The sequence below is a fragment of the Thamnophis elegans genome, chromosome Z (assembly GCF_009769535.1).
Source record: "Thamnophis elegans isolate rThaEle1 chromosome Z, rThaEle1.pri, whole genome shotgun sequence".
In the NCBI taxonomy this organism is placed as follows: Eukaryota; Metazoa; Chordata; class Lepidosauria; order Squamata; family Colubridae; genus Thamnophis; species Thamnophis elegans.
The window spans coordinates 1,659,782-1,675,880 of NC_045558.1; the positions used below are offsets into that span (position 1 = coordinate 1,659,782).

Below are 16,099 nucleotides of genomic sequence, written 5' to 3' on the forward strand. Positions count from 1 at the left end.
ATTTAAGTGATTTTTGCCTCGCGTTACGACCTATCTTGATTAACAATTGTTAATCAAATCAATGCAGTTGTTAAAAGAGTAACATGGGCGTTCAGTTGATCTGCTGACTTTGTTGGTTCAGATGGTCACAAAACAGGATCAAGTGACCCCAGGGCACTGCGACCGTCATAAGTAGGAGTCCGTCTCCAAGCGTCCGTTTTTTGATCATGTGACGGTGGGCATGCTGCAACAATCATAAGGGTGACAAACTCTTGTAAGTCGCTTTTTTCAATGTCGTTGGTAGTAATGAATCAAAGGTGGGTTCCTACCGGTTCACACCGGTTCGGTAGAACCGGTTTGTCAAATCTACCGAACCGGTTAGAGGAGGTTCAGAGGTGGGTTCCTACAGGTTCGCACCTATTCGGTAGAACCGGTTTGTCAAATCTACCAAACCGGTTAGAAGAGCTTCTACCAGTGGACTCAGAAAGCAGGCCACACCTACAGAAGAGCTTCCAAAAATTTTGGAAACCAACCACTGTAATGAATGGTAGTAATTTGAGGACTTCCCGTATTGTTCCAGTGATGGACCTACCTGTTCCCTTCCATCCTTGAGCATCGCAGGAGAAAAATGGGCCTTGGGTGGTGGGCTCTGAACATTCTCCCTCTGGGCTGCTGCTGGGGGTCCGCCCTGGGCTGGAGACGCTCAGGGAAACCGAGTCAGCCAAGGGTTCAAGTCGTTGGAAGTGTGGGAAACTCTTCAGCTGGACAATGGGACCTGCTGGAAAGGAAGACCAAACGCTCAGAAATTCCCACAACTCTCCTTTTAAGCTGCAGGACACAGAGAAATCTGGGGAGGGGGTCCTTCACATCTGCATGTGTGGCAGGGGGCTCCCAACTCCTGGCAGCCAAGGGCCACCAAGAAGAAGATTGAAGAGGAAATCTCTCCTGATTCCATCATATCCCGATTCGGAGGAGGAGGAGGAGGTGGAGGAGTTTGAACCACGGCCATCTCATGGGAATGGCAAGTCTGGAGAGTCCACGGACCAAGGACAATGCCATCCCAGGCCGTTCCAGCCTTGTGGGAGGTGGTCAACCGGACGGGGAGCTGCCTTCCCTCGCAAACACAGGGGAGGATCGGCTCCAGGCAGCGGGGATGAGAGGCAGCAGATCCCCCTCTGACAAGGAACAGCTGCCTCCCCCCACTCGCTCAGAGAACAGAGCAGAGGCAAGCTCAGAGATCTGTGAGGTTGCCAGCAAGGAGGCAGCCCCATCCTTTCTCACGCCAAAATTGATCCGATTTAATCAGAGGCCAGGGAGGGTTGCAGTAACAATCGTTTGGCTTTGGCACACATTCCTCTGGCCTTAACAAACCCTCTGAAGTTCAATCAATGATTCCTTTATTAGGAGTGTCAGCAGTTCCGGCAAAAGATTTCTCTCTCACCGCAGGCTAACAAGTCTGTCCGGCAGGGAGATTAATAGTCGTCCAGCATACGGTGAAGCTTTGCTAGCAGTGGTGGCTCTTGCTTCCCAAGGACTGGCCCACAGATTTCCACTGCTCTCCTCTCTTCTGCTTTCTGCACATCCGTGCGTCAGGCACTGGACCCAGCTGTTCCTCCTCTTCCTCATCAGCCACCTCCAGACCTGGGGGCTGTTGACTCTCCATCTGAGGGCTGACGGACGGTCCAGACTCCGCCTCTGTCTCTGTCTCTGTCTCTCTCTCTGTCTCTCTCTGTCTCTCTCTCTCTGTCTCTGTCTCTGTCTCTCTCTCTCCTCTCTCTCCTCTCTCTCTCTCTCTCTCTCTCTCTCTCTTTCTCTCTCTCTCTACCAGCTCCATTCCTTCTCCCCCTTGGAGCTCCCAGGTTGCCCTGATGCTGACTCCCATACTTCCTCCTCCTCCTCCTCCTCTGATTCAGCTGCTGGAGGGATCAACAGCTGGCAGGCCACAACAGCACTGTGTCTGCAATTATATTCCTTTTAGAATTTTGGCCTGCCACACTTTCCCTTATTTCAATATCCTGTTTCTTTAGTATAGTTGATGGGAGGGGGGAATAGACAGGAGTAGGATTGTGGAATGTATTGTTTTCATTCTTTACTAGAAGCCAAGGTCATCTTTTGTCTCCGCACTTTTAGACCTGACCGGAAGCAGCTGGGTGTGGATGCCAGCGTGGAAGAAGAAGATTGGACCATGTGATGGATTGTGGGTGTGGGGACAAGATCATGAACTTTTAACTGGGTGGAATTCTGATGTCATTGCCAGAATTGGGATTCCATAGCATGATGCCAACATGTCTGTCTTATTAAATTGGAAGGATAGCTCTGCCTTAGACTCTGATTTAATTCTGCATGATATTTGGAACGCTGACACCCTGTGTTTCTGCCCTGTGAATCTTGACCATTGTTTGTGGACTACGGGCCTTGCCTGGTGGACTTTATATCTTGTTTTGGCACTCTGGACTTCCTCCTCGCCTTGCGAATCGGCTCTGGTCACTATTGGCTTTAGTTTTGGGGGGCCCTGCATTGTACTGGCCATGGGGGGGCTGCCATTGGGGAAGTTTGGGGTGGTTTCTACCAGCCATGACAGGGTTGTTTGCAATGGGATAGCAGAGCAATAAAGCAGGGGTCCCAAACTCCCGGTCCACAGCCTACGGCATGCCAGTCCACTCAAACCAGCGCACAGGCTGCAGGGCATACACAAAGCCACGCCCTCTCCGATCTGCAGAAAAACCACGGAACTGGTCTCTGGTGCGCCACAGGTTGGCAATAAAAGACACCATCGAAGCCTGCCTCAGCCTGGTCCAGTGGCCCCCAACCTTTCCCCCTTTGTAGAACAGTGAGGGGGGAGAGAGAAGGTTCCAGCGTGCATGGCAGCACGTATTCGGGTGTGCAAATCTCCATTTGCGTGAGCAACAGGCACTGGCGGGTAAAGCGCCATTTGTGCCCGCTGCTCGCATACATGGAGCTCCATGCCCAGGCGAGAGTGGCCACCGCTTATGCAAATGGAGCTGTGTGCACGTGGTCACCAGCAGCTTGAGCTCACCGGTTCCAAACTCCCTAATATTGTGGCCCGCCGGCGGCTAGTAGAGCTAACAACAGCCTCAGACAATGTGGAGTTGGGGAGGAAGATGGGCCAGTCCTGGAGTCTGGAGAAGGCTCTAATAAGGGCTCTGCGTCAGAGGCAGAAATGGGGCAGGGCTGTCTGACAGTTATCAGCTGCCTTCGGAGTCAGACATCAGTGAGGCAGAAGAACAGCTGGAGCCTGTTCCCAGTGTGCGCATGTGCAGAGCTGTCAGGAGAAGGGAACAGCTAAGAAACAAGGATAAATTTGGGAGTAAGGCAACAGGTGGACGCTGAATGGCCCCTCCCATAGGGAATAAATAGGAGCAAAAAGGGGAGTGGTGTTTGCAGGAGACAATTAGTTCGTTTAATTAGTGTGAAAATTTGCTTATCTGAGAGACTCCTTGCCAAGTCTTTCCTTGTACACCGTTGCGCCTTGAAGCTACCGGCCTTGCAACTCTCCAAGGACTGGTAAGGACTGTGGTTGCAATTCACCCGTGAAAGACTGTTTATCGGGACTTTGCTGGATGTGAATGCTAGGAATTCACATTAGCCAAATAAAAAAAGGGGGAAGGGGTTTCGGGACAAGGAGTCTGTTTTGTGATTTGGGGAAGCCTAGGTCAGAAGACCTTGGGCTGGGGACCCCTGGTCTAGGCTCAACAAAATCTGCTCAGCCGCACAGCGAGTGTACTCACCTTGCCCTCTGCTTTCGCTGCCCCCAGCAGGCGTGGACCGATCCAGGCTCGCCTGCGCATGTCCACAAAGGAACTCTGGGATTTCGTTGACCAGCTTCATGAGTGCGCAGAGGTGGTGACTGCTTTGATCCTTACCTGCGCAGGGAAGAGACACTTTAGGGAATAGGCCAGAAAACAGGTGAGGAATAGGATGCCACCCAAATGCGACCAGTTCCGAGCCAAAATTACAGAGAACATGACCTCGCCCTTAATCCGTGACTCTCCTGCGGGGTCTTCTCCAACTGGGCTGTGACTGCAATGCCAGGAAGCCTCAGCCAAGGCTTAAACCAGTGGGCATTCCTGTCCCTGCAGAGTACTGGCTGGAAAAGGAAGACGGAGAGAAACATTAGCCTGATTCTCTGCCACTCGTACCCTCCTCGTCGCTTGCTCCAGCCTGGCGCTCTTCGGCCTCATCCTGCTTCAGGTTGCAGGGTCCTTCCATGCCCTCTGGAAAAGGGGGCTCTTCACCTGTGGGGAGGGGAAGAGAGAGAGGCAGCTGACAGCCCAACAATGGCACATTTAAATAATTACCAAAGAAACCAGGGGGAAAGCAGGGCTTAAATCAAAAATAAATCCTTAAATCCTCTGAATGTTCTGTCCTCGGGCCTGGGAAGGCTGTTCGGGGAATCCTGGGGCTGGAAGGGAAAGTTGAATGAGAGGTGAGTGTGTTGGTCCCTTTCCCCCTGGGTGACAGCTGGGGGGAGGAATGGGTCCCTGTTTGGGGGGTGAGAGAGACAGGGGGCAGGGTGCCATTTCAGTTATTAGTGGAAGTACTCCAGGGGTGGGTTTCTCGCCCCGTTCCAACCGGTTCGGTTGGAACGGGGCCGGCGGCGTCCTCGTGCACGCGCGCGGTACACGCATGTGTACTAGCGTCTGTGCGATGCTCCAGCTGCTCCTGGAGGATCGCGCAGGCGCTGTATGCGTCCTGCGCATGCGTGGAAGCGCAGAACTCGTCAAAACCGGGTAAGGAGCGCGGGCGGGCGGATGGGCCCTTCGCCGTTTCCGGAAGTTACTTACTTCCGGGTTCGCCGAACAACCGGTTCGCAGGGACCGCCGCGAACCGGTTGAAACCCACCCCTGAAGTACTCTGAATGTGTTGGGAGATAAGGGGTACTCGGTAAGGGTCACCTTGCCCCCACCCAACAGTTTGTCAGTGGGAGGAGGTTCTCCCCTTTTTAAGGAAGAGTGTTGTGTATCAAGCCTACAGCCATCTTTTCTTTTGGCTCTATGGCCTGCCTCACTTTCTATTATTCCGCTATGCATTTTCTATGGTGGGAAAATGGGAGGGAGGGATTGTATGGAGTTAGATGCTATGTAGCCATAACAACATTCTTTCTAGAAAGCCAGGGTCATCCTTTGTCTTTGCACCTCTGCACCTAGCGAGAACTGGATGGGTGGAAGCTGCCAGCATGACACTGGGAGATTGGACCATGGGATGGGCTTGTGGGTGTTGGGGGGGCAAGATCTTGAACTTTCAACCAGGTGGGGAAAACCAGGAAGCTTTCAAATTTGGGTTTTCCCAGATGTGCCAACATGGCTCTCTTCATAAATTGGGACTTTGAGCAAAACTTTGCCTCGGAGTCTGATTGAATTTTTGATGCTATTTGGAACCTTGACATCGGGGACGGGAGACAGCAATAGCACTTAGATTTATATACCACTTTACAATGTTTTATAGTCCCTCTCTAACCAGTTTTACAGAGTCAGTCTCTTGCCCCCTAACAATCTGGCTCCTCATTTTACCCACATCGGAAGGAAGGAAAGCTGAGTCAACCTTGAGCCTGGGAGATTCGAACTGCCAAATTGCAGTCAGCTGGGACTCAGCAGAAGTAGCCCTGCAGTACTGCACACTAACCACTGCATCACCACAGCTCTTCTGCGGATGGAATTGTTCTCAGGGAAGGCAGAGGAGGACTATCTATTTCAGTGGTATTGGGTAACAGGAGATATGGGAGGGAGGGGGCGGGGAGAGACACAGGGAACGCTACGCCGGTGTTTAGTACCAGTCTAGTGTTTTGTCTCCTTGCATTCAGCTCATTTACCTAGTCAGCAGATCCCTGATCTTAGGCTTAAAGAGCCGAGGTGGCGCAGTGGTTAGAGTGCAGTACTGCAGCCACTTCAGCTGACTGTTATCTGCAGTTCGGCGGTTCAAATCTCACCGGCTCAGGGTTGACTCAGCCTTCCATCCTTCCGAGGTGGGTGAAATGAGGACCCAGACTGTGGGGGTGATATGCTGACTCTGTAAACCGCTTAGAGAAGGCTGAAAGCCCTATGAAGCGGTATATAAGTCTAACTGCTATTGCTATTGCTATAGGCTGCTGCTTTTAAATGTCAGATCAGCTTGCAATAAGGCTAACCTTATTGCTGATTTGATCCCCAAAGAGAAGGTCAATCTGGCTTGTATAACTGAGACCTGGCTGGGCACAGAGGGAGGCGTTCTCCTCATAGATATGTGCACAGTGGGTTATCGGGCATGGCAGCAGTCTAGACCTCAGGGAGAGGATGTGGCTGTTAGCGGGGGGTGTGTGTGTGTGTGTGCGTGAGAGAGAGAGGGAGAGAGGGAGGGAGGGAGAGAGAGAGAGCGAGCTGCCTGGTTTCTCCATGGGGAGAAACCCATGCAGAGGGAGGAAACGCATGGATTTCTCCCCCCCCCCCCATTGGAAACAGGTGGCTGTCAAAGAGAAGGGACTCCGTGCCACATGGGCTTCTCCCAATCCTCCACTCCGGCAAAGGAAGTGGGTAGGTGGGGCAAGCCTGGTGCGGACAGGCAGGGAGAGCGAGGGATCTAGTGGTGACTGGGCGGGAGGGGCAGGCCAGGGAAGGGAGCATTCCAGTATGGGGCCTCTGGAAGCTCAGGTACGGGAAGGCACACTAAATTTCACGATCGGGTACTCACATACCGGTGCGTACTGGCTGAAACCCATCCCTGGTGGATTCGCATCCAGAAGCTCCAGTTGGTGCAAAATGCAGCAGCCTGCACGGTTCTGTGCAGACGCTGGTCTCCACATGTGTCACATCTCCTGCAGGAGCTGCATTGGCAGCCGATATGCTTCTGGGTGGAATTCAAGGTGCTGATTGTCACCTTTAAAGCCCTTCATGGCTTGTGACCAGGTTATCTGAGGTACCGTCTCTTGCCGGTCACATCTACCCAACCCACCAGAGTGGAGAGGCAGGGAATGCGGGTCCCATCCCTAAGGGAGATACACCTGTTGGGACCCAGTGTCAGGCCTGCAAGCCATCTTTCCCTTTTTAGACTTTAGGCCTGCCACACTTTCTATTATTCTATTATGCATTTTCTGTTGTGGAAAAATGGGAGGGGGGATTGTACGGAGTTAGATGGTAGGTAGCCATAACAACATTCTTTCTAGAAAGCAAAGGTCATCCTTTCTCTCTACACCTAGCCAGAACTGGATGGGTGGAAGCTGCCAGCGTGGCAGTGGGAGATTGGACCATGTGAAGGACTTGTGGGTGTGGGGGCAAGATCTTGAACTTTCAACTGGGTGGGGAAAACCGGGAAGCTTTCAGATTTGGGTTTTCCCAGCTATGCCAACATGGATCTCTTCGTCAATGGGAACTTCAAGGAATCTTTTACCTCGGACTCTGATTTACTTTTGGATGCTATTTGGAACCCTGACATTAACCCAAATCTCCTTTAAAATACTTCACCAGGCACCCAGAAGAAGGGCCTTCTTTGTGGTGGCTCCCTCTCTCTGGAACATCATTACCGTGGAGATTAGAAAGGCCCCCACTCTAATAATCCTTTGGAAGGCACTGAAGACCTGGTTCTGCCAGCCAGCCTGGGGAACCCAGAGCGGGAGGGAGACCATTAAATGGCTCATGTTATCGGGTGTCCCTGGGGCCGGGCGGCGACTTTATTATATTATACTATATTAATTTATTTGATTCTTTTTATTAATTTTATTGTTTTAAATGTGGTTTTATTTTCTGTAAGCCGCCTTGGGCAAATAGGTGGCAATATAAATTTAATTAATTAACTAATAAAGAAACAAACATATACATGGTTCATAGACACCTTCCTATTTCACATTAGTATAAGCGGGGGTCAAGAGTCAGACTTGCTTCATAGATGCCTCCCTAATTCACATTGGGGACAAGCACAATAAGACTTGCAAAATTCTGCTCAACTTAAATGCAAAATGAATCATAGACACACCTTCCTATTTCACATGAGTATAAGAGGAGGAGAAGGATAGCTAAACTGTAGTTATAAACCATTAAACTATAGCACAAACTGTTTTGACTTAAATCCAAAGGGGGGGAGGTATACAGGTAGTCCTTGACTTACAATAATTCATTTAGTGACTATTCAAAGGTACAACAGCACCGAACAAAAAGATTTATGACCGTTTTTCACACTTCTGACCATCGCATTGCAGCGTCTCCTTGATCATGTGATCAAAATTAATACGCTTGGCAACTGACCCATATTTATGACAGCTGCAGTGCCCCAGGGTCATAGTGATCAACATTTGTGACCTTTTGACAAGCAAAGTCAATGGGGAAGCCAGATCCACTTAACTAATTTACTAATTAGTTACTAATTTAACAGCTTGAATAACGGCTGTGGCAAGAAAGCTCATAAAGTAAAGACAAAACTCACTTAAGAAATGTCTTGCTTAGCAACAGGAAAGTTGGGCCTAATTGTGGTCGTAAGTAGAGGACTAGTTGTACATGATTCATAGGCACCTCCCTATTTTACAGGAGTATTAGGAGAGGAGCACAGCCAGAATTGCAAGATTTTATTTGACCAACCCAAAATAAAGTGGTTCCATCACAAAACCGCGTTCGACTAAAGGGCGCTCAACGAAACCGCGTAGCTGACGTCATCACAGGGCGACAACAGCGCGGAAACAGAAGCACGCTGTAAACGCTAAACCTAAAATTAACCCCTAAACCTAATCCTAACCCTAAACCTAACCCTTAACCTAATCCTAACCCTAAACCTAACCCTAACCCTTAACCTAATCCTAAACCTAACCCTAAACCTAACCCTAAACCTAACCCTAAACCTAACCCTTAACCTAATCCTAACCCTAAACCTAACCCTAAACCTAACCCTAACCCTTAACCTAACCCTAAACCTAACCCTAAACCTAACCCTTACCTTAACTTGAATCGGCTTGCTTTCAAAGCGCTATTTAAAGCGCCCTTCTTTCTCCGCGCTCGCTGTTGTCGCCCTGTTGATGACGTCAGCGACGCGGTTTAATCGGGCGCGCTTTAGTCGAGCGCGGTTTTGTCGTGCCACGAAATAAAGTATATGTGCTTCATACACATCTCCCTAATTCATAGGAGTTTAACGGGGGAGATAGGAGTATAAGCCAGACTTGCAAGATGTTGACAAATCCAAAATAAACCTCCCTGATTCACAGGAATATAAGGAGGGAAGCACTATCAGAATTGCAAGATTATTTTTTTTTTGACAAATCCAAAATAAAATATACGTTCTTCATAGACACCTCCCTATTTTACAGAAGTATAATGGGTGGGGAGGGGGAGGACAAAGCCAGACTTGCAAGATTTTGTTTCAATCCAAAATAAAGTTTGCATGCTTCATGGACACCACCCTAATTCACAAGCACATAAGGAGGGGAGCACAACCAGACTTGCAAGATTTTATTTCACCAAATCCGAAAATAAAGTGTATGCATGCTTCATAGACACCTCCCAATTCACAGGAGTATAAGTTTGGGGAAAGCACAATCAGGCTTGCAAGATTTTGTTTGCAAAGCCGAAAATAAACCACCATAATTCACAGGAGTATAAGGGGAGACAATCTTTGCAAGATTGACTACAGTCAAATGATCATTTGAGCCTTCTTATAGAATGGATTTCTTGGTTTGATCTCCCTAATGGGGCTCACCATTATCCCCCACCCCTTTCAAAAGGTCAGAGGCAGCTTTTGAGGGGCAAGACCCAAGGAAACAATTCACCCACCCACCCCTCCCAGTGGTGGGATTCAGCCAGTTTGCACCTATTCGGGGGAACCGGTTGGTAACTTTCTAAGCAGTTCGGAGAACCGGTTGTTGGAAGAAATCTCATTTTGTTTGTTTTTTTTCCCACTTTCCAGGGCTAATCCTGTAAGGAAGGCAGGAAGGAAACACTCTGGTGTTGTTTCTAGCATAATCTTTATTGCCCTGCTTACAGAAACTGCCTCTCCGGTTAACCCTTATTACCATTGTAACAGCTAAGGCGAAGCGCCCATCGACATGAGTGACGTTGAGTTGGCCACGCCCACCCAGTCACATGACCACCGAGCCACGCCCACCTAGCTGGTCATTAGGGCAGAGAACTAGTTGTTAAATTATTTGAATCCCACCACTGCCCCCTCCCCACCCCAACTCTTGGCCCAGCGGGGTAAGACAACACGGTGTGAATCTACAGGTGACAATCTTTCTCCATGCCCGGGACTCTTGTTTGGAAACTTTCAAGAACGGGCCCATAACCCCTGGGCTGTGGACCATGGAATGGGCCATGGTATGCCAGCAACCGGTCAGCACAAACAAGTGAAGCCCCATCTGTGGGATGCGGGCAGCACATGAAACCACATTCCCTACGGTCCACGATTGGGCCCAGTCTCTGGTAGCCAAAAGATTTGGTTCACCGACAAAAGGACGCTCGACAAAAGCGCGCCCGACAAAAGCGCGCCCGATGAAACCACGGTGACAAAACCACGAGTTCTAAACCACACTGATGAATGAGCGCTGAAGCGCGCCGACAGAAGCGCGCTCTAACCCTAACCCTAGCCCTAGCCCTAGCCCTAGCCCTAACCCTAACCCTAGCCCTAACCCTAACCCTAGCCCTAACCCTAACCCTAGCCCTAACCCTGACCCTGACCCTGACCCTGACCCTGACCCTAAACCTTACCTTAACTTAAAGCGCGCTTCTGTCGGTGCGCTATTGTTGGCACACTGTTGTTGGCGCGTTGATGATGTTGCGGTTTTCGCGCTGTGGTTTTGTCGGCACGCTTTTGTCGTGCGCGCATTTGTCGGGTCACAAAAGATTTATAGGACAATAAAAGGGTTCTTTCTTAAATGACAAAAGGGTGGGACATCTCCCCACTTTAACCCAGTTTTAGTGAAAAGCTGTGCTTCGGCGCACAATGCTCGCAAACAAGAGCCCTCCCACCACCACCACCACCACCACCACCACCACGGCAGTAGGATTCTTTCATTCACACCTCCCTCTGCGGGAAAAGGGGCTTTCTTACGACGTGTTTTGTCGCCTCCTGCCACCAAAGGCAGCAGCTGTCTTCTCCAACTGGACCGGAGGAGGGTTTTGGTGGTCCTGTCCGGCTGGCAGGTCAAGGAGGAGAAACCCAGGGTGGGGACCGAGTGACCTGTGCGGGGAAAATGAGACGCAAGGGAGACGAGGTTGCAAAAGGAGGGTTCAGATCGGACCTCAATGGGGCAACCAAGAGCTTGAAAGGTTCAGGGAAGATTTGGGTTGGGGGCCTGACACACACACACACACACACACACACACACAAGCTCAAATGCAGGGCTCCAAATATAAAGCACCCCTCCATGAATAGAAGGTGGTAGCAATAGCAGTAGCAATAGCAATAGCAGTTAGACTTATATACCGCTTCATAGGGCTTTCAGCCCTCTCTAAGCAGTTTACAGAGTCAGCATATATCGCCCCCAACAACAATCTGGGTCCTCATTTCACCCACCTCGGAAGGATGGAAGGCTGACTTCAAGCACAGAGGGAAGGGAAGGAGGGGGAGACAGATGAGGAGAGAGGTGAGGAGAGAAGAGAAGATTTGTAGCTCAGGGTTGGACAAGGGGGTTCTAGATGGTTCTCTGAGCTTGGTGGGTTTCTGGCAGACTTTTCATGACCAATTTAGAGAACATTGGTGCTAGAAGGGAGGGGGCTTTGTGAAATGGAGGAGGAGGAGGAGGAGGAGCACTATGGGGGACAAGAAGATCTCTTAGCTTAGTGATTTTCCTGCAGATGTCTTATGACCCAACTAGGGGATTTTTCATCCATGCTAGAAGGGAGAGGGGTTTGTGGAGAGGGAGGAGGAGAAGGAGGGGGAGGCTCTGAGGACCTTGGTGCTCTTTCAGCTTGGTGTTTTTGTTGCAGACCTCTCATGATCCAAAGGTGACATCATCAGTGTTAGAAGGGAGGGGGGATAGGGAGAGGAGGAGGAGGAGGAGGAGGATTATTGAGGCCTCCTTGGTGCTCTCTGAATTTGGTGGTTTCCTTGCAGATCTTTAATGACTGAACTAGGGAACATCATCAGTGCTAGAAGGCTTGTGCCAGAAGTCTTCTACCATTGATGACGTTGCCTTGTTGGGTCGTGAGATGCCTGTGAGAAAACTCGGAGAGCAGAAAGGAGCACGGAGAGGGGGGGAAAGAGAGTGACAAGAGAAGGAGGACCTGGTCTTCTGCTTGAACCTCTTCTTTATCTTCCGTGGGTTCATTGCAGGGGAAGCCAAACCCATTTCTCTTCTCTGGGAGGGGGGGGCACTTGACAGAGCAGGGCCCAATTCCCCAGCAGCCTCTCCTAACTCCTAGGAGAGGAGCCTCTCCCAGCCACAAGCTGAGTCCACAGAAGTCATGTGTGTCCTCCCCCCCCCCTGCACCCAAATCACCCCCAAGGCTGTCCCACCCACCACGAAAGGCGAGAAGCACTGAAGGGTCCCGGGGGGGGGGGGCTCACCGAGCGAGAGAAGCAAAGAGCAGGTCTCCAGCATCACTTCCTGGTGCAGCTCCTTCTGGCTGTCCTCCAACAGAGACCACTCCTCCAACGAGAAGCCCACCACCACGTCCTCAAAGGTCACCTGGTCTGGAGCTGTGCCAGCGGTGCCCACTGCTTGAAGGGCCTCATTCTGTGCCTGCACCCAAAGCCGAGAGATAAACGTATGTGAGCGAGGTATTAATTCACATCCTAGGTCCCTTCCAATTCTGTCATTCTACGATTCCCTAAGGGTCCCCTGCTGGAGCAGGGGGGGGGGGGGGGTGTTGGACTAGATGACCTCCAAGGTCCCTTCCAACCCTGTCATTCTATTCTACACGATCTTCTGGTTAATTTATTGGCTGATGCAGCGGCCGCCAACCTTTCGGGCACCAGGAACCACGGAGGAGGGTTTTTGGGTGGACCGGAGGGGACTGCGAATGGGGCTTCCCTTGTTTATGCGGCCCGGTTTCTGCCATGCGGGGGGCCCGGTTCCTGTCCACAAACCGGTGGTTGTGGTTCCCCTGGGTAAGTGGGCATGGCGGGACTTGGAGACAGCCGAATAGAAAAGAAGGAAAGAATATAAGCAAACACGAAGGCCTCCAAATATTAAGAATGCAGCTGGGCCTCAAGCGACGACGGCCAGGGAGTCCAATATTTCGGTTGCTAAGTGAGACATCTGAGTTTTGCCTCATTTTATGACTAGGCAAGATGGGTAGAGCCCATCGCAGGAAGAATGATGGTTTCCCTCCTCCTCCCTTTTCCCCCTTCCTCTTCTTCTTCCTCCTCCCTCTCTTCTACCTTTTCCTCCTCCTCCTCTCTTTTCCTCCTCTTCCTGCTCCTCCTCCTCCTCCTCCACCTTCTCTTCCCTCTCCTCCTTCTACTCTTCCTCCTCCTCCTCCTCTTCCGCCTCCACTTCTTCCTCCTCCTTTTCCTCTTCTTCCTTATCCTCCTCCTCTTCCTTCTTCTCTTCCCCTCCCTCCCCCTCTTTTTCCTCCTCCTCTTCTTCCTCCTCCACTTCTTCCCTCTCCTTCTACTCTTCCCCCTCCTCCTCTTTGTGCCTTCTCCCAAGTGGAAGTCCCAGCCAGACCCCCGTGGGCTTTTCTGCACAGATACAGGCACACACATAAGCAAACCCCAAATACCTGAGCTTTCAAGAACCGGGGAAAGACCCGCCGACCTTCCCTGTGCGTCCTCCGGTCCCTGTGCGTCCTCCGGAGGTTGCCGGGGAGCCGGACGACCCCTCCTCGCCCTGAGTCTCCCTGGCCTCGCCCCACCGCCTCCCACCCACCCACCCAATCTGAACCGCACTCCCTCCTCCCCAAGAAGCCCGAGGACGAGCGATGCTTTCCTCCCCCAGGGGCACCGCGAGCGCGAGCAGCCTTACCCTGCGCGCAGCCTCGCCTCCGTCGGAGGTCTCCGCCGTCCACAGCCGTCCGGACCCCGGGTTCATCCTGCATTTCCCCCCACCCCTCCCCGGGAGTGGATGATGGGGGAACTCCACGCTGCGCCCGGCCGGGATGCTCTGGCAATTGGGAGAGCTCGCCAGTTTCGGTGGATCGCGCGCAAGGCCCGGCTGGGAGCCGTAGTTCCTCGGAAGCGGGTGTTCTGCAACCCTCCCAAGGTGGGGAACTACGAGTCCCAGCGGCCACCGCGGCGAGGAGACCCCCCTCCCCACCTTTTCCTCTCGCCCGGCAGACTGGGCTGGACAGCGCCCGGCTTTGCCCGGGTGGCTCCGGGCCAGGGCTGCGGAGGACTAGAGAGAGGGGCGATGGGGGGGGGGTTCCTTCTATTCTTGGTCGGTGGGTTTCGCTCCAGCAGGGCTAAGAGAGGATGGGCTATTCTGGATCGTTTTATTCCTCCTTGCAGGCTTTCCAGTTTGTCTCCCCACTCCCCACGGAACAACCCCGCGAGGTTTTTGGGGATGGCGTCTTCCTCCGCACCACCGCAACCCAAGGGGTCGACCCTTAGGCGACCCCCCCCTCCCCAAGCCCTTCCTCGCAACCGGGTCTTCGTGGTTGCCCCGCCGCACCCCGCCCGCCTGAAAAATCAGAAGAAGATTCCCTCGGGAAGATTTGGCGATCTTAATTCCGTTTGGTCTTGTGATTTTATTGGGGGGGGGGTCTTTATATTTGATGGTTTTAAGGAGGGGAGGGGTGTTATTGCGCTGCAAGTCAGAGACGGGGAGGGAGGGAGGAAAGAGGAAGGAAGGAAGGAAGGAAGGAAGGAAGGAAGGAAGGAAGGAAGGAAGGAAGGAAGGAAGGAGAGGGAGGGAGGGAGGGAGAAAGGAAGGAGGTAAGGAAGGAGGAAGAAGAAAGAAAGAGAAAGGAAGGAAGGAAGGAAAGAAAGGAAAGAAAGAAGAGGGAAGAGCGGGAGGGAAGGAAGGAAAGGAATGAGGAAAGACAAGGGAAGGGAAGAAAAAAGGGAGGATCCAAAGGAATCTGGGGCATCCCCTCCCATCAGAACTTTTAAAGCTTCTTGGATGAGAAGCAAAATGTCTTCAAAGAAAACATCAAGAAAATCCAGTTTTCTTTTGAAGAACAAAAAATGCCTTTTAGAGTGATTCTCAGTGCTAGAAGCAAGGGGGGGGGTGCTTTCTGTTTATATATCATCCCTCCAGCACTGAAGTTGTTCCCTAGTTGGGTCATGAAATGTCTGCAAAAAAAAACACCAACTGAGGGAGCACCCAGGTCCGCACAATATTATTCCTTCTCCTTATTATAAATCCCTTTATCCAGTATTGGTTTTTTTTAAATTATTTATTATAAATTTCCTCATTTAATATTTTCTTCTTAAAAAAAATATGCTTGATTATAAATTCCCCCATTCAATATTTTGTACAGTTCTTTCTCTTTTTCATAGTAATAATTTAAATAATAACAATAATTTTAAATAATTTAAATAATAATATAATGTAAATCAAAGTACAGAAAAATTGCTACAGGCTGTGAAAATGAAGAACAGTATAAAAACAACAAAAACAAAGGCAGCATATAAGGAAAAATAGCTGGATGACAGATTAAATAGATGGAAAAGCAAAGCTTTGCATGGACAGCACTTGGAAAACATTGAAGGAAAAAGTGACGACAACTTGACATGGAGATGGCTTAAGATGGGAACTATCAAGAAAGAAATGGAAGGTTTAATACTGGTTGCTCAAGAACAAGCACTACAAATTAATGCCATGAAAGCGAAGATACAAAAATCCACTCACAACCCAAATTGCCGACTTTGCAATAACAAGGTCGAAACTGTTTCACATTTAATATGTGAAAGCAGCAAAATCGCACAAACTGATTACAAAGTTAGACACGACCGAGTTGCTAAATTAATCCACCGGTCATTATGTAAAAAATTATCTGTATCCAAAAAGTCATGGGAACACAAAGTTGAAAAAGTTACCAAAAATGAGAAGGTGAAGACGGATCGTCATTTGGAACACAACACACCAGATATCACGGTTGTAGAGGGCCAAAATTGTATCACGGTTGTAGAGGGCCGAAAAGTACAATTTATTGACATTGCTATACTAGGAGATGCCAGAGTCGAAGAAAAAGAACTGGGGAAAATCATGGAATACCGCGACCGGGCCATCGAAACTACCCAATTATGGATGAAGCATGCAACAGTG

General features: G+C 50.5%; 1 protein-coding gene across 4 annotated transcripts in view; it reads right to left on the reverse strand.

Moving 5' to 3' along the window:
• Positions 1 to 14,052, reverse strand: part of LOC116520581 — a 52,269-nt gene extending 38,217 nt beyond the window's left edge. For 3 of the 4 annotated variants that reach the window (XM_032234833.1, XM_032234835.1, XM_032234832.1), the window contains exons 1-6: positions 13,856 to 14,052; positions 12,454 to 12,628; positions 10,996 to 11,124; positions 4,140 to 4,235; positions 3,729 to 3,863; positions 572 to 757 (exon numbers count right to left, since the gene is read on the reverse strand). In XM_032234833.1, coding sequence (XP_032090724.1) covers positions 572 to 757; positions 3,729 to 3,863; positions 4,140 to 4,235; positions 10,996 to 11,124; positions 12,454 to 12,628; positions 13,856 to 13,921 — 787 coding nt within the window. In that variant the 5' untranslated portion in view covers positions 13,922 to 14,052. The remainder of the gene's footprint in view (positions 1 to 571; positions 758 to 3,728; positions 3,864 to 4,139; positions 4,236 to 10,995; positions 11,125 to 12,453; positions 12,629 to 13,855) is intronic. The other variant, XM_032234834.1, reaches the window with a different exon arrangement.
• Positions 14,053 to 16,099: the final 2,047 nt, after the last annotated feature.